Genomic DNA, 21,153 nt, shown 5'->3' on the forward strand with positions numbered 1-21,153 from the left:
AGGAAAGAACTTAGAGAAAGCAACATCTCTGTGCTGAATGGCGTTACAGGGGTTAGGGTGCCAAAGATTTCAGAAGTAGCTGAGGCTGAAAAACAAGTGCATCTGGAGATGTTTAAGGGAGAGGTCAGCTATAGGTTTCCAGATGGCTGAAAAAAAAAGAGCTGCAGTAGAGAGCACAAGAGCTAGCAAGAGGCATCGTCTAAATTAATCACAACCCTGTTAAAGTTCAAGTTTAAGTTGGAGAAGGTGTTCAGTTCAGGGCTGGTTCCCACTTCATTGAAATGCCTCTCAAACTTTAAGCTGCAAACAACAGATATTGCTCTTAGGCTTTCTTAAAATCACAGACATGACTGTATGTCAAGATCACACAAGCACTTTCTGTTGAGGAAAAACAATTGTCCATTTGTCCAGCTCATGCAGATAGGGTCAGGGTTGTTCAGCACCTGCTTTAGAAAAACACGCTCAACAGTTACCACATTTTGCTGCAACAGGTGCTGAACACATCTAACCTTGGGCATGCTAGAAGGGCAGCTGTTTTCAACGCTATCTGATGGGATGAGGAAGCTCTGGCATGTTTATTAGCAATAGTTGTACCTTCTTCTGGTTGTGAGTAGATGACAGCTATAGTTCACAATTGCAGTCTCTTCAGAGGAACTTCCTTCAGCCTAAAATCTTTTTGTTCCTTCAAGATGGGTGAATGAAGCTGGTATTTGTCACTACTTGTGGAAAACAATTCCTGAAACTATCTGAGAAAATGGTCCTTCATATGAAACAGCAAAAGGTAAATCTTGTTTTGTAGCATGGCACTCTAACCTGTAGTGGCACAGCACTGTAAATTGCTTAGTCCCATAAGAAACAAGTCATAAAAAAAAAAAAAAAAAAAAAAAAGGGTTGTGAATAAGATCACTGAATTACAATTAAATGCTGTTACAACCGAATAGCTCATGTACAACTTCATAAACACTTCAGCTGGTGCTCTTAAATTTCCAGATATATTTACTTTACTCCTTTAAGGCACATTAAAGGAAAAGTGTTCTTTGTTGTCTGGGAATATTTAGAATCTTTAGCAGTTCACTTAACACATCATAGTGGCTGTTGTAGGTTTTCCTAAAACACCAGAGAAAAAATGCATACCTCAGGAGAGGAATAAATCTCTTATAAGGTATTAGTGTAATTAAGTAGGTCACCCTACAAAGATGAAGTCCCTGTTAGTATCACTGGATTTCAGTCCTGATTCAGCAAAGTTCTAAAGCAAGTTCCACCAAAATCTGTATGCATATACAGATGCCAATTATTTTCTGAGTCATATTCTTTAATAGTTCTGGTTCAGGTGGATTTTGCCTTTCACTTCCTGATGGAGAGTCAGCCCTACAGCACGTGACAGAGCCAGATGTCCAAACATAAATTATAATCGTGTCTTTCAAGTTTATTACTCTTCTTCTCCTGACTTGTCTCTGTGTAAACCCATCCTATCCCAAACATGCCCGCTCGAGAGTTGCATTCAAACCCTTGTGTCCTGTGGCAAATCTGCAAGAAAGCAGAACGGTGAGGTTAGCATTTTCAAACCTGCGGATGTTCACAGAAAAGCACACAGAAGGGCTGAGATTGGAAGGAACTGATTGTCTAGTCCAGCCCTACCTGCTCAGAGCTGAAGCAGGTTGCTCAGGCTCAAGTCCAGCTGGGTTTTGAATTAACTCTAAGGGCAGAGACTCCACAGCCCGCATCAGCAACTTGTTCCTGTGTTTCGCACTTAAAATTAAATATATATATATATTTTTTTTTCTTATGTTTAAATGGAATTTCCTGTATTTCAACATGTGCCCATTGTGTTTTGTCCTTCCACTGGGCACTACTGAGAAGTCTGGCTCTGTTTTATTTCCTCCCCACCATCACAGGGTTACGCACACTGAGAAGACCCCCTCTGAGCCTCTCCTTTTCCAGGCTGAAGAGCCCAACCACCAGCCTCTCCCTGTTTGTTGCTGCAGGAATTGCGATTAGGTCCCTGCTGTCCTCTAAGAGGACAAATGTTTGCCTGAGGGGCCTGCCCTGGAAGCAGGTGGCAGTCCTGCTGAGAAAAGTTTCAGTGAAAGCTCCCGGCATGTGGAGGCAGGCTCTCGAGGGAAGCAGCCCCTTTTTTCCAAGGAAAGCTCATTTAGGATATGGACTACGTCATCCTGCAAGAGGAATTCAAGGAGTGGCCACCTGAGGCAGAACATATGATCTGTCTTTTATGCTGTATTCTTCTAGGGGTTTTTGTCTGTGTGTTTCGGTCATGGTGGTGGTGATGGTGGTGGTTTTCTTTTTTTTTTAATTAAAGGCAAACACCAAGAAGATGATGAGCCAATAATTTTCACATTGTAGGAGAACACAAGAAGATTGAATTGTCTTTCAGGTACAGAACTGAATACTGAAAGATTGTTTGCAAAGTATGTCTGTCTGAAGCATTATTCTGAAGCGTTTCATTTCAGTAAAAGCTTTGGAAACAAAGCACTGATAAATGGAAGCAAGTTTTGTGCAGCACATAAAGCACAACCCATCAAAAGAACTGGATTGTATATTGCAGTTTTAGCTCCTAGATTTGAGGTTGTTCACTTCTCTGACTCATGACAGCCCTTCGATGGAGGCTTACAGACAGCACACATCTGTCTCTGACATTCCCTCTACGTTCAGTCTTTAGGTCCTCCCTGGCCCATGGCAGATCTTTATTTGCTACTTGTCATTGCTTAATCTGTCTTATATTGGGGAAATTTTGAAAACAAGGAGGCATCTGGCTTTGTCATTAGGCATTAAGTTAATTTGCCTGCCTGGTACTACACTACAAAAACCACGATGCTTCCTTTAGCTTTCTGTGTTCTCACTCCTCTTGGACATAGCCGAGGGATTGATTGGTGTTTCTGATGCCCCTGAGGTAGGAATAGCCTGACATGAACGATGGATCCCAAAGGACTGAATAAACAAACCAGATGGTCAAAGGAGCTGACAGACCAGCTGTCAATGCATAGAAGCCAGTGAAGGAGAAGGGATGTGAACTCCTCACTAGGCTGCAGAGTTCTCATAGCTGTTCAGACAAGCAAACTCTTTCCTTTTCTGATCCTAAAGATGAATTCATAACTACTTAGATGCAAATGCAAGCATTTTATGTTTTAGTTGTTCCAGAAGTGGCTGAAGACCAGCTTTGCCATCATACAAATAAGCGATCCCTACCAGGCATGCAGTTTTCAACTTCCTGCTCTCCCAGCTCCTCAGAGCCACTGTTCAGGTAGCAGCGATGGTCCTGTGTGCTGAGTCACATCTTCGCAGGGTGTTTGCAAAGCGCTTCATGGGCTGGAAGTGGCCCAGTGACAAGAGGGATCTCATGCAGTTGCAGTTGCATGTTGCAGTTGAGGAATGTGCCTTTTGGTGGGCCTGTTTCTAAAAAGACTTCACAAAGCTGAGTGGACAAAAAAAATGTCTAATTAGCTTTGGCATTAAAAAAAATAATAATAAAAAAGTGAAGTAATTCACCTTAGAAAAATAGTCTGAAGTGTGCTTGTAGGATGCTGAGCTTGAAATTGGCAGGTACAGCTCAGGGAAGAGACCTTGCAGCCATCACTCACAATACTCTGAAATCATCACCTTAAGATACAGTATCAGCCCCAGAGTGTGCACACACACACACACACGAACAAGTCAAGTATCATCAGAAAGGGCATTGAGAACATAACAGAAAGCATCATTTTGCTGCAGTACAAAATCTTGTACTCACATCTTGGGTACTGTGTGCAGTTTGATCTCACATTGCAAAAGGCACAGTAATGTTTGAAAAGGTGCAGAAAAAGATGAGAAATTATTAAGATTCTCAAGCAGCTGCATTGCAAGGAAAGACTTAAAGGTCTAAGTCTTTGATTTTGAGTGGGGATTGGTCGGTTAGAAATGTGAAGGCATTCAATTAGGTGGATGTGGAGCTGTTAACTCAACAAACCCCTCAGTATAAAACCAGGTGTCACCCCTTAAAACTAGTAGAAAACGGCTTTAAAACAGGTGGAGGTTTATATTTTTTCAGGCAGCAGGCAGTCAAGTTCTGACTTCTGTTGCCACAAATTTTGGAGGCTGATAGCAGATGCTAAAAGGAATTGGAAGTGCCTGGAAAACCAGGCATGAATTGCTTAACCGGTGACTATGGACACAGGAGCAGTAGTAGGGGGATCGTGGCCAACAGTGCAAGCTCTTCCAGTTATCATTTCCTGCAGCCACTGGTGGGGGCAGAATACTGGTCCAGCACAGTAGGGTAGATCTTACATTCTTATTTTCAATACTGAGCTCTGCTGAGATGTAATTCGCATTTGCTTCCCTGCATCGTGTACAGGAGCCAGCTGGTCTGCAGATTACAGATCAGTAGATCAGATCCTAATACTTCTGGCGTGCGGAGTCACAGAGTGGCAGAAAGACTGCAACAGCATGGAGTAAGTCCATGAGAATCCCAGGCAACATCTGGAGAGCGTGACACGTGGTCGAATGATTAAGTCATCTGGTCCACAGCACTCCTGGCTGTTTAAGGACTTCTGTCAGAGGAAAGCATTGAGAACATCAGGATGATAGACAGTAATAATGAAAAGTATAAATTATTCCTTCTGATTCCTTCTGTTCCTCTTCTGGCTCCTACTACAGGACTTGCTGAGAGTAGGATTATGGGAGGCCATGAACAAGCTTAAAATCTGTGCACTACTTAACCACCTCCTATTTTGTATGTGGGAAGGAAGTGGCCTAAATCTGACCCATCTAATATATATAATATATTCCACAGCATGTAATGTTTTGACAGCTTAAGTAGATATACGAGCGCTGAATTGGTAACTCGTTCAAATCAAAATTGGTATGCCTCCTATCTCAGTATTGCAAGTTCTGGTTTTATTCAGATAATTGTGTTTATTTTTTCTTTTCCAACAAGATAATTGTGCGTATTACTTCAGCCTCTGGTATTTGTTAATCTTGTCCAGGTTTTTTCTAATGCACTTCCATGAAATTTTAGATACAGATATCATCTGTGTTGGAAATGGGGAATGTAGGCACTTGACAGGAGTAGAGGGCTGAGAATCTGTTTTGCTGGCCTCACAGAGATGTTGGTTAGGGTCAGAATTTTCCCCCCAAAGTACAACACTATGTGGACTGTGTGAGTACATCACAAATGGGCTGATCTTTTCAATGTGCCTGTTCAGAACATTCCTTTTCTACAAATGAGGGGTTAAGGCACTGAGAAATTTGTGTTTTGTGAGAAGTCAGTGACAGAGATAAGCTGGAGTGCCTTAACCACAAAGCTGCTGGAGGCCAGTTGAAATGACGGGCCGTGGGGCGAGTCTTTTGTGAGTCTGACATGATCACAGGGCACTTCCAGGGACACTGTCTAACAGAGAAGGATGAGTTTCCTCTGCGACATTTAGTCTCCTCTAATAATGATAATATTTGGCACACATCAGATACTTTCCTTGCAACTGTTTAAAGCCCTTCAGAGTGCCTGTTATACAGGTAAGTGGTATAATGGGAGTTAAAGCACTGAGAATCTGCACAGATACAAGGGGGGAGAGGCTGGGTTGGTCATCAGGAAAGCTTTCAATAGATCCCGTAAATGTGAACCACCAGGCATTTGCTTTAGTCACATGAAGATTCATGACTTGCTTTTCCTTCAGTGCTCCTCTCCCCTCACCTTCTTCTCTTTTTGTGTTTCTTTCCTCAGCATCGTTTTTCCTTTGTCCAGCTTGGCTGGTTGTTCTTGATGGCTCAGTCTCTAAGTCTTAAATCATTCTACACCCCCAATAATGTCTCTTCTGGCTCTTGAGCCCCTGCTTGTGCACTGACTCTCTGGAAAAACTGTATTAGCACTCAAGAACAGGGCTCTCATACTTACACAGAGAAAGAAATGAGAGAATTGGGAGTGTCTCCTGATCATGCTTTATTCACAAGGAAGTCTCACAGGCACATAGTTGTTGGCATTGCTCACAGACAATAAATTAACAGCTTGGAAAGCTTGGAGCTTCCCTCATCCCCTCACCTTGTCCTTGAACCTGAGATCAGCAAGAATCATGAACAAATGTGCTTCCAAGTAGTCTATTCTTGTATCAATTCATGTTCTGCAGTAGTGCTGTGGTCTCTAATTATTTTTTATTTTTTTTTTGGGGGGGGGGTAGGGGGTGGGTAGGGGAGAATTACTGTAAGTATGTTGCGTATACCTCTCTGTAAATTACACCTTACCTTTTTTAAAGACCATTAGAAAGACAGGTCAACAATTACAAAAAAGGTACAAAAGGCTGGGGAAGTGGACTTTTAGCTCTTCCACTTGCTATCTTGATGGATTAATGAGAAGATAAAAGATATGAACATGCTTTTGCAGGACTTCATCCCAAAACATGAGTTCAGTTGCTTAAAGGAATCTCTGTCTAGATATAGTCATTGCCTTCCCTGTCTCTCCTGGATCTCATTCATTGCCCTTTTTCTCCTGCCTCTCATGTTTATTCCCTCCTTTGCCATTGGTATTACCTCTCTTCCCAGAATTTGGTAGATGCTCCCAAGGAGGTCTTCCAAGAAGCCTGGCAAGGAAGGCAAGGTTCAAGAGCCATTCTGCAACATACTTAAAACAGATTTCAACAAGCCACTGAAGGATCCTTTCACTCATTTATTTTAACTTTGGAAGCTCAATCAGCTAGTTGTTTGGGTTGCTAGTACTCACAGTAGCAATGAAAGTGATTAAAATAATAAAAAAAAAAATTGTATAAAGCAGATGTTGTTATAGATTTGTGGAAACAAACAATCCTGCAGTTTCCCAAACCCATGAGAAGAGGAATGGCTGAAGGAACCTTTCTCATTCACAGTCTCTACTTGTGCATGCAATTTTCTACTGATGTGAATGACAGAGATAGGGTTATGTATGTCTGTCCTTCCTATTTGATGGCTTGTGTTAGATAGGTCTATAAAACAGCTTCCAATCAGTTCTAATTTTTTTTTAACCATTCTAAAGATTTCCTAATGCAGCTTATGGTAAGGCGGGATGAGTTATTTTGTCAACAGGCTAAGTCAGGTACACAATAATTCTGGTCATGCAGCCCTAATGCAGGTGAGTATATTTTCTAATCTGCAGCACTGGGCACTGGAAAAGGTTGCCTTGCCTTTGCAAGCAATCCATCAAATCCTTATCTGCATTTTTAGACACTCAGTGTCAATACAGACATAAAGCTGAGCAGTTTAATGATTGCAAATGAAAAGGTGGATTTTCTCAATTTCTTTTTTCTGTCAACACAAAAATGACAGAACAAGGCCAATGGGAACACATTGCACATGCACATAGCTGTAGCAAAGAACTTAGCACGCTAATTAATATATTTCTCATACATTTGAAATTTTATACCGCTTACTAGATAATTCAGTAGTCTTTGATTAGGAAAGCCTGGAACCAAACCCCCCCAAAAAAAAAAAAAAAAAAAAAAAAAAAAAAACACAAGAAGAATTGGGAAATCACCTATGACATGATGCAAAACTGAAGAGGAGAAATTATAACTTAAGACAGAAAACATTCTGCTCCCTCTGAGGATTTCTGAAGAAGGGCAAATGAATAAATCATAGAATCAACCACAGGATCAATCATAGAATGGCCTGGGTTGAAAAGGACCTTAAAGATCATCTAGCTTCAACCCCCCTGCTCTGGGCAGGGTTGCCAACCTCTAGAGCAGGCTGCCCAGAGCTGCATCCAGCCTGGCCTTGAAATGTGAAGGGGTAAATAAATGCCTTAGTCTGCTCTGCTATTGGGGTTATCCTTAAAATAAGATGGGCTACTCTGTAGCCTCAAAACCACAGTAGAAGATGTATTCTGACATGCTGGGGAGTTAGAAAACTTGGTAAGACAAGAGACATTAAGCATCTGTGCAGGGACAAATGACTTGCACTTGGATATTGTCTTGGTACACGGTATTTTACACCATGATATGTTGGTTTGTTAGGATCCCCTTAGGAAAGGCAATCAGACACTATAAATTATTGCTTAAAATGCCACTTATTGAAGCTAAGCTATAAAAAGGAGGGTAGTGTAGGTAATATTTTCTTCACATGCATGTTCCCAGCATGTGAAGTGAGACTCTGCAGGGTATTAAGTGAATACCAGAACAAACTTAGACTGAACATCCCTGTAGGTATTGAAGAGACACATGGCCGTAGCACTAAGAGACATCATTTGATAATGGGACTCAGTAGGTCAGGTGGATGGTTGGACTTGATCCTGAAGATCTGTTCCAACCTAGATGATTCAGTGATTCTAGAAAGAGTTACATCACGCTAATCTAATTTCCTTCTATAAATCGGCTATTGGCCTTGTGAATACCAGAGAAAGAGTAAATGGTCTATCTTAATTTGGTCTTAGATGATATAAGCCACCTGGGGATGTATGGTAAAGCAAATCTAATACATGGTGAATGGAAAACTGGTCAGAAAATTGTACTCAAAAGATAGTTATTAATGTCTGTCTCCCAAAATACATGATTGTAACAAATACATCTTTAGAAACAACTTTTCTTGAATCAGTATTTATGTGGTTTTTATTAGTGCTGTGGATGACTAAAAAATTTTTAATAATAAAATACTAAATAAATAACTTCTGTTTCAGTAAGGACAAACACAAAGTTGTACACTTTAAAATATTTACTTGCAGGTGTGAAAGATGGAGAACAAACAGCTAGATGGCGTTTGTGAGCAAAAGGGCAAGGAGATTTAGATCATAATGAAGGATGTGTTAAAATGTGTTTAAGACATACCTTTGAAGTGTGCATCGTAATTCTCTCAGCCAGCTCTGGCAAAATTTCATCTGGAACATCATGCTTAGGTCAGGCTACCCATTTTAAGAAAGCCAAGAACCAGAGCGAAGCAGCAAAGATGATCAGAAGTCTAGAGAATTGACATCTGAGACTGAAAGGATGAGGTTTGTTTAGTCTAGGGAAAAGGAACTGAAGGTAGACACAAGAGCAGCCTTTAAATACCTACAGACTGCTGGGAAAAGGGTAGAAATTAATTGCTCTTCATGTTTATTGATGATCAAGAAAAAATATAATGTGCTTAAACTGCATCAGGGGAAATTCAGTTCAAACATGAGGAAAGACTTCCCAACTTCAAGATGATTAAGCACTGGAATAGATTGCTCATCAGATACAATAGTTTGGGGCCCTTTGATGCTCTTCCAGCCTTCTTGCATGGCACAAAGAATCCCTCCCCAGCAGTTCAGTTTAGGAAATGTTTTGTGTAAGTGGAAATGAGAAATGCTAGAAGGCAAGGTGTGGAGACAAGCTCATAATTTGGATTAGATGGAGTTGGGTCAGATGAAAAGTTAGTGCAGAAAGGGTAAGGCTGTGTGAGCTAATGGGGTCATTTAGGGGTAGAGGAGAAGAAAACAGACCTAAATGAGGTTTTGGTGGGGTGTGAGCCCCAGCATAACTTCAAGTAAGGAGTAGGTGGCCCACTTTGCTTGATAATTAAGCAACTACCAGAGAAACTCACAGAAACTGCAAATATAACTAAAAAGATAACTTGACTTTTCTAATTTTGTCGTCACCCAAACAATGCAATTTCAATGTGTCATGAGACATTTAGTAAAAGCATCTTCAAATATCCACCATTTGATCACGTGGCTGTTGATGGTGAGTTACATTGTGAATGCCAATTGCATCATGTTTCTCGAACTTGTTTGATAGAAAAGCTGCAAAAAGATTTTACCCCAAAAATGGTGTTTAAAGAACCTAGGACAGACTTTTTGAAGAAATTCTTTCCTTTTTCAGTGCTTACAATATATATGCTAGTCTACATGCTGACTGCATATGCTGGCTTGCCGTTCTGAAAGATTAATCTCCCATTATCCAGTATATTGTTGAGCCTCTGTGGGAATTACTGCTTTGTACAGTTGGCTGACAAAGCAATCTGCTCCTTCAGGATTCAGTATTTTGTGCCGCATTGTGCTAACCACAGCTGTGCAAGGCCACGTGATAAATCTGGTTAAAAATTTTACTTGACTTGCTTTAGCCGAATATTTTAGGGACATTCCTAACAGAATCTTACACTTCATAAACTTCCTGGGCAAGTTTGCTTTCTGTGTAATTATCGATATGGCACTACTACTAGCTTACTATTTCATTTATATAAGCAAACTGATAAAGGAATATTATAATAATAGATAATATTAGACATTAAAATTGTAGTGGAAAGTTACAGCTGTGGCTAAGTGGAACTCAAATGCAGGCAATCACAAAATATCCCTCTTGGATGAACATCATGATTCTCAAACTGTATTTCTGTGCCTAAAATCAAAAGACCCAAATTAAAAGGAACGGAATTTAGACCGGATTGATGATAGGTAAGTAACCTATATTGCAAATTTATATTTAAAAGTTTACATTCAAGATTTATTGATGTGTGCTAACTGTGTCTAGAATATTCCATTTAAAACTTTGTCCCTTTGTCCTTGGTTATGCATGTTTACACAGCCCGAATAAGTTTCTGTCTCAAAGGGTTTCCAAATTAAATGTATAAGAAAGAAAAGGGATGGAAGTGCACAGAGAAATGAGCATGTTCCAGATTTTATAGGCAAGAAGCTGGAAATTTTATCAGTAGTATTTCTGAGTCCCAGTCCAGTGAGTCAGTAAAGCATATCAAATAAAGAAATCTAAGTTTAACTTACAAATACTCCTTACAGGTCCAACTGTGCCTGGCTTGCTCATGATATTTGTGTTGTTGATTTCAAAAAGCTACTGATATTATTGGAATGAAGACAATTTAGCCATAGAGTTTTCTAGTCTTTCATTTTTTTTAGACTGTTGATATCCTTTCTTTATTCAGTAGACAGATGAGCAGATGTCCCCCAGAAACACATCTCATGAATGTAGTAAGCCTTCATGAGACTCTCCCCATTTCCATCTTGCTGTGTTCTCCCTTTACACTGCCTATTTTGTCTAAGTAAGCATATCAAGCCTTTGTTGACACAAAGAATGTATCTCTCCTTTATTACAGAAGTTCTTTCGGTATTGCTGTTTCCCTGCAAATAGTCCTTTTCCATTTTCATTGTGATTCATTCCCGTTGAATTCAATATGTTTCAGATTATGTTTCCCCAAATGTATTTGTTTGTAAGATATGTTTGCTTTCCAGTTGATTTCCACCCATTATTTAGTTTTGATACTAGTGATACTATCCGGTGTAGATTTGTCTACACTGTTATTTGTATCTCCTACCAAATCAAAATCATATAGTAGCTTTTCAACATAGTCTACAGTGGTAATTTTTTAATCCTTAAGCAGGAAACGTTACATGCAACGTAAAATGTGTGAATTTGAATCAAATCATTAATGCAGGCAAAGCTGATCAAAAATGACAGCTCTTAAATTGCATATCATGTCAAGAAGGTGAAATAAGTATCTTTCAGTCATTTATTAACTAGTATTTGTGAATTCAGTTATGTAGAAATTTGTATTAGATTGAAAGCATATAAATCTTACAAATTCTATTGTGGGAGTCTCAAAATTACTGGTAAATGAACATGTTTACTGAAGAAGAAACTGGGTTTAGACTTCAGTTTTATAAATCCTGGTCATGACATTATTAATTCTTCCCCAGGAAGAAAGGTCCTGAATGCAGTGTACTGATATTTGATCAAACAAGTGACGACTGGATTAGGAGTGGATTTACAAGGAAGTTTGCAGCCTTCCAGTGAAGTGGCACGGAGGACGGTAAGAGGATGTCCAGTAGATCTGTGTCAGTTCAGGGTCCAGTTCCTTTGTCTCTTAGATTTGTGGTCAAGAAATATGGCATAGGAAATTTGCTGTACAGCATCTGGCATCTTAGCAAGGAAGGTAGCTTTAAACAAGCTTCACACCTTCCAGTAACACTCCAGAGGCTGGAGGTGTTTGGTTTAATTTAGACAGCGTTGTCTGTAATTTCCTAAGCACTGCATGGGGTTTCATTGCCTTTGAACGTATTCCTTCTGACTTCAGAGTGCTTCTTGAGCTTGAAAAGGGGTCCTAGAGCGAATGTTTTATGGCCTCCTTTCTATATTGCTCAGGCAGTCCTCACTGAGACAAACTCAGAAATTTTAGTCTGTTTATACCATCTGGCACTTTTGTTTGTCCTGAACCTTCCATTAGAAAACCTTAGCTCCTAAACATAATGCTTTGACCGTATTAAAAGACCTCTAATGTTTTGACTAGATTGCTTATGCCAGCAGCCCTTATGAAGCAGCATTAGAGGATGTGATAGAGAATGATCATCTTTCTATGCAATCTGCCTAGCATTGTTTAATGAAGCCTATGGAGAAGATTTTTCGTCTTAGATTTTTATTTATTTATGTATTTATTTTCCTTCATTTCTGTAATGGTCTTTAGAAAATCCTGTCAGTTCTCTGTCTTCTTACATTTTATGGTTTTTCCACAAGTACTTCATCAAATGAGGGAAAAATAATTCCTGGGTTTCGGTTTTCAGGTTCTTTAGAACTACACAAGGATATTGCACTTGACCTCATAGAAAACTCATAAAAGTTTAAAGTTAATTGTTACCTAAAATTAGAAATCATCTTAAAAAAAAATACTAAAAGGTGACTTACTGTTAGTACAGCATCCTGTCTTCCCAAACGCTTCTACTGCCCAACAGTTCCAGTGCTTTGCTCTCCCTCTCGACTGGCCTGCAATTCTCTGTTCTATTAAAAAAAAAAAAAAAAGAAAGAAAAAAGGCTTTGCCGCCATTTTTCTGTGGTTTTTCTTTCTCAGGCACCTCCTCCAGCTTTCAGCACAGTATTGAAAGCTCCAGATCAGATCCTGCTTTCACTTATGCCACAGAGATAGGATTACGGCCTTCTCACCCTTTTCTGTTCACAACTTTGTGAGCTCTGCTTTGTTTCAGTGCAGAAACATGCTGGGTCCTATGCGCTATTACCCTGCATCACATTCAGTCATTTCTGCCTGGACAAGCAGCAGTGTGACCTGGTAGAGTTCTACAGACTGTGTATTTTCACTTAGGATCACGGTTACTAACATTGCAAAGGGCAAAAAGTAAAGATAAGTTGGGCCTATTGTACCGAGTTGTCTCACTTACATAGCATGTGATCACACCTAAATGTCAGATACAAGACATATCAGGATAACTTTTCACAGAATATTAGAATCCACCTCAGGCATGAAATGTCCTTTCTGCCCTTGTGTTTTGTAAAATAAGCCCCTTGCAAATGCAAATAGGATGGCAGTAAATGAGATAATTCAGCAAAACACGATTCATTACATTGAAAATGCATACTCTCTTCCCTCCTGCCATATATTCCAATGTTTAAATCAAGCTTCATGTTTCTTTTAAATAGTCTTTAAATTTGTCTCAATGGAAAAGTTATTTCAAAGTTTGAAAATATCCTCTGTCATATTATTTATGAACTCAAAATATTTTTCCAGGACCATACATTATTTCTAAGCTTGTTTCCCCAGGAGTCCCATTATTAAATGAACTTTAAAGCTACAGTTGGAAGGTGAATTTAATACCAGTCATATAAGATATAAAGTTCCAGTCCCACAAACACATCTGCGTCTAGCTTTAAGCCAGTGAGTTTTTCTACTGAATTCAGTGGAAGTATTCCCACTAAAGTTAAGTACATCTATTAAGTGTTTGGAGGCCTGGATCTGAAAGTACCACAGTAATATCATAAGTAAATATTTGTACAGCCTTTCCTTTCTCTAAATGTTTAATTCTCTGAGCATCTTTAGGATTCCTAGTTAAGTCTGTTTTGCAATATTAAAAAATCTGGAGCAAACCAAAAGCTAGGATTCTGCAGACCTTGCCAATTTTGATTTACATGGTTACCAAAAATTCTGGCTACTACACGTTCTGATTTGCATCCCTGCTTCAACTTAGTACAGACAAAGAAAATTTAGCAACTTCAGCTAGAGCATTATGAAATATAGATGTGTTTATTTTGGTTTTGATTGAAACCAGAAACAGGACAAATAGCTGCTTATTTGGAAATTCTTAAAGGTAGGTCAAATTTAGAAAAAAATAAGTTTGTTTTGGAGAGGACAATGTTTCCAACTTGTCTAGGCTTTAAAAAAAAAGAAAAAAAAAAACAGACCTTGACTGAAAACACTTAAATTCTTCTTTAGACAGAAATTTGAAGTTACATAAGTGTAAACACAGTTTCACACCTTTTAAAGTGTGTTTATTAGCACAAGCCCACATTTTAGTTGTAACTCGCACTTTGTTTTAAATATGACCTATTTTTCTTATCAGAGCCACAGAGAGACAAGAGGAAGGAAAAGGAGTATTCCACAAGTACACATTTCACAGGCACACAAACAAAATACCAGCTTTGCTTTATAAGATTCATTTTTAAGATGGAACTGTAGCATGTTGCATGGTCAGGAGGTTTAGAAATATGTATTCTTTTATCATATTCCATGTCTCTTTGTATTCTGGCTGCGCACAAGTGATGGCTGCAGCCTGTCACCATTAGAGATTGAGAGGCTGCCAGAAGTGTGCCGTAGACATACAATGCATGACAAGTGAAAGTAAGTACTCTTTGCCACTGTCCCAGCTACATTCCTGCGTAGGTCAGTACCCACTTCTGTAGAAGGTGCTTTGCAAATACAGAGGGGAACCGTACCTCACATGGGGCGTATAGAAGGTCTACAGATCTATAGGAATATCCTATCGCATGCCACACAGACGTGTGGGAGTGAGGGTCCATTGCTAACACAAAAGTGTCAAGACAAATGTAGCATTTTGCACATTTTGGGAAGGGGGGAGCATAGCTGCGGCAAAGGAAGCAACTTATTTTGGAACGAATGCCATCCTGATGGCAACAGGGTGTGTTTGTATATATGCAGAGTCTACTGATAGGTGTCATTGTCGGTGAGTGGAAGTTAGCTGTACCCGTCTGGCCAGGAGGCACTGATCACCAACAGGGACCAGAGAGGTCATTACAGAAGGAACTCCACCTCGGTCTGATTTGCTGAGTGTAGCTGATGGGTGAATATTAGGAAGCGATAGAATATGAATGGAAGAATTATCCATTAAAATTTGAATAGGCTTTGCAGCATAAACTTTTGAACACTTAGAGTATTTCATTTGTTGTCTTTATTTTTAAGCAAACTTGCACTTCACCTCAACATATAATCTCTCCAGAAGATCTTGGAAATCAGTAATAATGCTGATATTTTAAGCGATAGTAAGAAAGTTCAACAAAACATACTGGAAGTACTGTATGACTCATATATGAATTCTACCATCAGTTAAATAAAAAGCCACATTCAGTGTCTGCAATAAAGAGAAAATATCTGTTTGGATAAATCTAGACACCACTGCATTCTTAAAAAGAGAAAGAAAAAAGCAACAAATCCTACAGTTGCCACAGTCTTGCATAAAAGAAAACCCTTGCATTTTGAAAACTACAACAAAAACAGAATTAATTGTCCCAAAGCACTCCAAATCACTGCAGAATTCCCAGCCTCTTAAAGCATACACATGCCAGTTAATTCCAGATACCCCTTACTCTTCCAGCACAACATCACCTAGAAATCTCCCTTCCCCATGCAGGCCAGCGCACCTCCCTGCCACTCTTGACAGGCTTCTAAACACAATTTGACATTGGGCCTGATGGAGGGGGTGTTTTAGATGATCTGTATCTTTTTGGCAGGCAAAAATGTTTCTATTCCCATACCCAGGGTTACTGTAGTAGAAGAAAGGAGAAGAAAAACAGAAATGCATACAAGTCAGAGTCAACAAAATCTTTCTTTTTCACTTCTTGTTTTCCATGCTGAGCTGTGTTAGACCCTGAGACTGATTTCCTTTCCAAAAATGAAAAAAATGAGAAATAGAGGACAAGCATTCAGATGCCTTACATGACAAAGACTTATAAAAAAAAAAAAAACAACTGTCAAACCAACAAACTCTGGGAAATAGCCAAGGAAATATCATTTCTCCTAGCTTTATTCCTTATAATTGAACCTAATCTGTAATAGGTTTGCACTGGTAACAGAATTCAGTCTGCTGGGGTAAAGCCTTTCCTTGGAGCAAAAAAAGCTATCTTTTATCCATCTCTCGAATTATTCTTTGCCAAGAAAATCTACATAGCTCCAAAGTTAAACAAGATATTTTTGTTCCTAGCTACCCACGAAAGAACATCCTTCAATATTGTTTTGGAAATACTGCAGCACAATTAAGATAGAGCATAAATCATAGAAGGAATATTTCCTGTAGCCTTTGAAATGTTCTAAAGCAGCCTGAAGTGAAAGCAAAGACCTTTGCTGTTGCTTAATGCCAAGTGAATATTTCTGTCCAAGAAACCTATTTATGATTAAGATCTCAAAAAAAAATAAAAATTGTTCTCTTCTGTTTCAAAGGCAGAAGATATTACAGTGCTTGCTTATGTACTGTTTAAAGTGAAAGAGCATCCAGAAAGTAACAACCAAGAACAGCAAACAGGACTTCACGACCTGCTGGGAAACAAACAACTTTGGGCCATGCTCAGAACTCAATAGTCAAAGTCATTTTTAAGTGGAAAAAAATAATTGGGGTGAAGGAAGGAGAGTCATGAGAGAACAGGGGGAAGGGTACCAAGAGATTTAATAATTAAAGTCTCCAAATGAAGATTCTTTATTTCATCTCCACTCGGAGAAAAATGTGGGAAATCATGCAAGTCTGCATTTTCTCCCCTCTTCACCCAGTCAGATTGTCTGAAGGAGCTCTTGAAGAAATTGTTCAAGGGTCCTTTTGTGGAGGACCTTGATCTCCCTGACATCTCTCAGAGTGCACACTGGCTCAGCTTATTAACACAGGAGCAAATCCATGTCTCCGCTGAAGTCAATAGTCAAATTACCATTTAATTTCCTGACATTATTAAAGGTACTTCAGGAGTTTATCTCAAGATATTTGGTAGATGCACAAGGTTTCCACTCAGACTGTGGAAATTCTTGCTGCTTGCCTCAGCAGTTGTTCTCAGAACTGGCTTAAAAGATGGGAGTATCTCCCCTTGCATAATGAAGATTTATGAAATGCTGCTGCAGCTCCACGTACCTACTGCTGGTATTCTCATTTCTGGTCTTTGTGTATGTGGCAGTCTGTATCCACCAAAGGACAATCTTCCTGTCTGAGGTCAGGAGATATTATGTGAGTAAATAGCTGCACTGGATCCACAGAAAGGATAAGATCAAAGGGCAGACATACTTTTTTGTTATTTAGAAGGTGCTTCCACATCATTACCCCTTTTCTTTTTTTTGCTGAGACAGTTGTGAAGATAAAAGCAAAATAAACACCTGTGGATAAGAGGAGTTACTTCTGAAATTAAATGAAATTTTCAACCTATGCAAGCTGATTACCAATGGATAGATCTTCATTTGTTAGAAATGGAGGAAAGAGAGAAAATGAAGAGAGACACTATGTCTTCTTTACTGAATATATTTGTAATGGGCATTTGATTTTTAATAGCATCCTATAAACATGCACTGAAGTGATCAAAATTCTGACCTCAAAAGTCATCAGTACAGAAGCAACATTAATGACACAGATTCCTCAAATAGAGTTCTAGAAATTAGCAGTTTAGTAAATACAAATGTTCTAATTGAAGTGCTCCAGTGTTGGAGCACTTGGAAGCTAGACAGCTGAAACATCATTTAGAAAAATATTCGTAGCTAGATTCCTGACATTTTGAAATACAATCTGTTCTGTAGTTATAGTTGTGTCCAAACATTGCTACAGTGATATTTAAAAGATGTATAAACTGTGTAACATTAAGTTGATTCCCATGGAAATGGCTTACAGCCCCATAATGAAATTATCATGTTAGAGGGCTCTCTTTCAATAGCTTACACTGAACTACATTTTATGCAAAAGTGCACATTTCTTTCCCCAATTCCTGAAGAAGATAAGTAGCATATCAGAAAATGTGCCCCTTACACAATGCAAATGTCAACAAACTTGGAAAGATCCCCATTGGTGGCATTTTAAAGAAAAAAAAAAAATCCACTTAGAAGGAAAGAACATGGGAAAACATAGCTTAAAGTGGAGAGCATATAATGTAGGTTAGATGGACTAATCCAATAAAGATTGTTTTCAAGAGGCTTGCACCCAATATAAACACAATGACTAGGGTCACCAAAATCAACAGGACTAAGGCTAGCCTAATAAGGGACAGAGTGTTCAACACCTTGCAGTTCGACATCCCCAGTGAGAAATAAAAATGCAGAACTCAGCATTCACTTTCTAACCCCACCACCCTTTCCTTCATTTTCTTTATATTTGAGACAAAGATGTAGGTATGAGTGACATGCATAAGCAACGCATCTTTTCTTTATCACTTTTTCCATCTTTGAGAAAACTTAGAGAAATTACATTTGCTTGACACAACTTTTTGCGTGTTTGTGCTATAATTCAGCTTACATATGTTCTTTGCCTCCTACTTTCTCTGAATGAACATTTTCTTGATGACTCACAACTTGAAGTTGAGCCCAAATAAAATATATAAGAATAAATAAATAGATGACTCAGAGAAAGATATATTTTTTCTGAATGAGAGACTGTTTTCAGACAGCCCTCAGTCACTTTTTTTTTTCTCTTTTTTATTGCTAAGATTGCATATTTCTTCAGTAGCTCAAGAAACTGAAAGGGAATTACTTCCTCACTGAAGATCTGCTCTGCATGCCAAGTCAAGCGGTAAAAGAAACCTGCACGGATGCGTTATTTTCAGCACCTATAATAAAACAGTAAAGCATAGTCATAGTCTTCAACCTTGAGATCCGAATGCCCCTGTTTTGCTGTTCTGGCTCTGGTTTCTTGCCTCTTCTTGCTCCCTGGTCAGACGTTCAGAGACCGATGGCTATGACATGACCCCTTGCAGCCAGTCCTTTGCACTCATCCTGGAGCTGAGTCATTAGGCTTCTAATCTCAAGAGCTTTTTTTCATCTTTGGAGAAAAGGGCTGAATTTATCCTAAAGGCCTCCTCATAAACATTATTTTGTAGATTATTTTTCTATTTATCCGGAAAGTTGCATTACAAAAGATGATCTCACCAACCATTAGACTAATTTCTTAAGACGGCTCATTGCATTTTCGTAACAAGTAGCTTCAACGCTAGCCATTTAAAAATAGTTGCCTTTGTATTTCCCTGGGGTGCAGCTGTCTCACATCAGAAATGATATTTTGTGAGAGGTTTCTGTTGCTCTGGCAACAGCCTTTGACAAGTTCTATCTGTGAGACTGCAGAGAAGAGAAATTGCTCAGAGGAGAGGTCCATGCCCTTCTCACTGATGTTCTGCCTTTGGTACAAATGGTCCCGTGTTTCTGAGAGCTGCCAGTAAGTAGGTATGAAAGAGTACACTCCCTGACTGTCAGAGGGTGTTACAGGGAAAGGAATTTGTGAAATGACTACTCTAGTTAAGAATTAAATGGTTCTATTTCTGCCATACACAATACCTCAAGAAACAAAACTATGATATTATGCATCCTCTTGCCTGCAAATTTCACTTTAAAATGGTGGTAATAGAGCTGGTAGAGAGGCCCACCATGTACAAACACCATAAGAGCTGAGAGTACACAGACTAAGATGATATTTTGAAGAGGTAATTCCAGGCATGTTTATTAATTGTCATTGTTGCTATCAGAAAAGGTGATATTTCTTGCCATTTTCTTTTTTTTTTAGGCAAGATTATAATTATTCTTCTATGTTGCAGTATGTCAATCCAATCTGATTTGCTCTCTGGGTAAGACAGATGTTCTACCAAGGCCACTGTTTCTAAAGTTGCTTTCTGTCATGATCATGAGACAGTAGATCCTTCCAGATCACCTATTTTTCTTTGGACTTGGGTTTGTCAAAAAAGGATGATTTATGGAGCATCTTGCTACTGAAGTCCTGGGAGCTTCTGGAAAGAAGCCCTGAGCTTAACCCCTTCACTTGCTGAGTCATCTGTGTGCAGCCCCCAGGTCTCTAAAACCTGTGATGATCTTTAAAACTTTTTTTTTTTAATTTTTATTCAGAAAAATAAGACTGGCCAACATTATAAATTTAGTTTGAGCTAGATGACTGTACAAACTGGAGATTTCTACTCTATCTGTCATTGTAATTCATTTGCTGACAGAGTCAGGAAGCAGGTATCTTAAGAAAATTTGAACTCTCTGGACATACTAGGTAGCCACAGGATTTGGGTGTGACACAGAAAAGCCCATGACAAGATTAAGGAACATGAGGTCAGAGGCATGCTCTTGCCTGACAGCACTAAGCTGCAAAATTAGTTATTGGCTGCGGTGACAAATTTAGGAGCATGAAAAAATCAGATAATTTAGTAAGGAATCTGTAGGTCTCTAGTACCTGTTGAGGAGACTCTACTTACACTGTCAACAGCTTATGAAAGAGAGTTAAATGTAGGATGTAAGTAGCTACCATTCATCATTTTGTTCAGTGATGTTGCATAGAAAGAAAATACAATAAATGCAAGACCAGTGAGCAAAATCTTCCTGACATTTTCAAATGACGTTTTCCTACCACACTGTAGCTTCTTTCCCATATAACTGCACAACAGAGTTTGTTTGGGATTGAAATCACTGTGAATCCACACCAGATGTTAGTTATCCTGATCCTGCTTCCTAAGTACTGTGATGAAAGGTGCTTTTTCCCCTGTTCCTCTAGGATGAATTATTTTCCTAACTTGCAGTAACATTTTCAAGTTCTTCTTGCCACTATCATTCAGCTCAGTTTTCTCTTTGCTTTTAGACTAACTTTCTGCCATGCAGTGCTTTATGTTTCACAGTAAAAAGGCATGTATCAAACATTCCCATAAAATAAGGGCCAGATTCCCCAAGCTTTAGACTGGCTTTGAAATAAAATTTTAAACGCAAAAATATGAATAGTATTCTGGTTCTCTTTAATTGTTTCTTGCTGTCAGCATTTAAAGTTTCCAGAAAGCTAGAAGTTTTCCTTACTTTTGTTTTTACTTTTTTCTCTAATAAGAAAATCTGCAGTCTTTAAGTACTCTAGCTGAGAAGCTAGAGGGAACAACAGCAATTGCAGGACTGCTAAAACAGTTAAGAATTGGGAGCACTGGTAATTATGCTAATTTTATTAGGGCTGAATCCTTACAATTAGATTACCAATCAGAGGCAAGAAAAGAAGAGGTATAATATGGACTTTGTCTCTAA

At 38.9% G+C, this 21,153-nt stretch overlaps 1 protein-coding gene across 3 annotated transcripts in view; it reads left to right on the forward strand.

The window, feature by feature from the left end:
* LOC311433508 (uncharacterized protein) overlaps nt 1–12,711 on the forward strand; it is a 39,175-nt gene extending 26,464 nt beyond the window's left edge. The window contains exons 4-6 of one of the 3 annotated variants that reach the window (XM_084512699.1): nt 690–781; nt 2,318–2,392; nt 4,346–4,464. In XM_084512699.1, coding sequence (XP_084368825.1) covers nt 690–701 — 12 coding nt within the window. In that variant the 3' untranslated portion in view covers nt 702–781; nt 2,318–2,392; nt 4,346–4,464. Of the gene's footprint in view, nt 1–689; nt 782–2,317; nt 2,393–4,345; nt 4,465–11,611 lie in introns of those variants that run through there. The other 2 variants (XR_014690791.1, XR_014690792.1) reach the window with 2 other exon arrangements.
* The last annotated feature ends 8,442 nt before the right edge of the window (nt 12,712–21,153 follow it).

This window comes from Aythya ferina, assembly GCF_964211825.1.
Source record: "Aythya ferina genome assembly, chromosome: 3".
In the NCBI taxonomy this organism is placed as follows: Eukaryota; Metazoa; Chordata; class Aves; order Anseriformes; family Anatidae; genus Aythya; species Aythya ferina.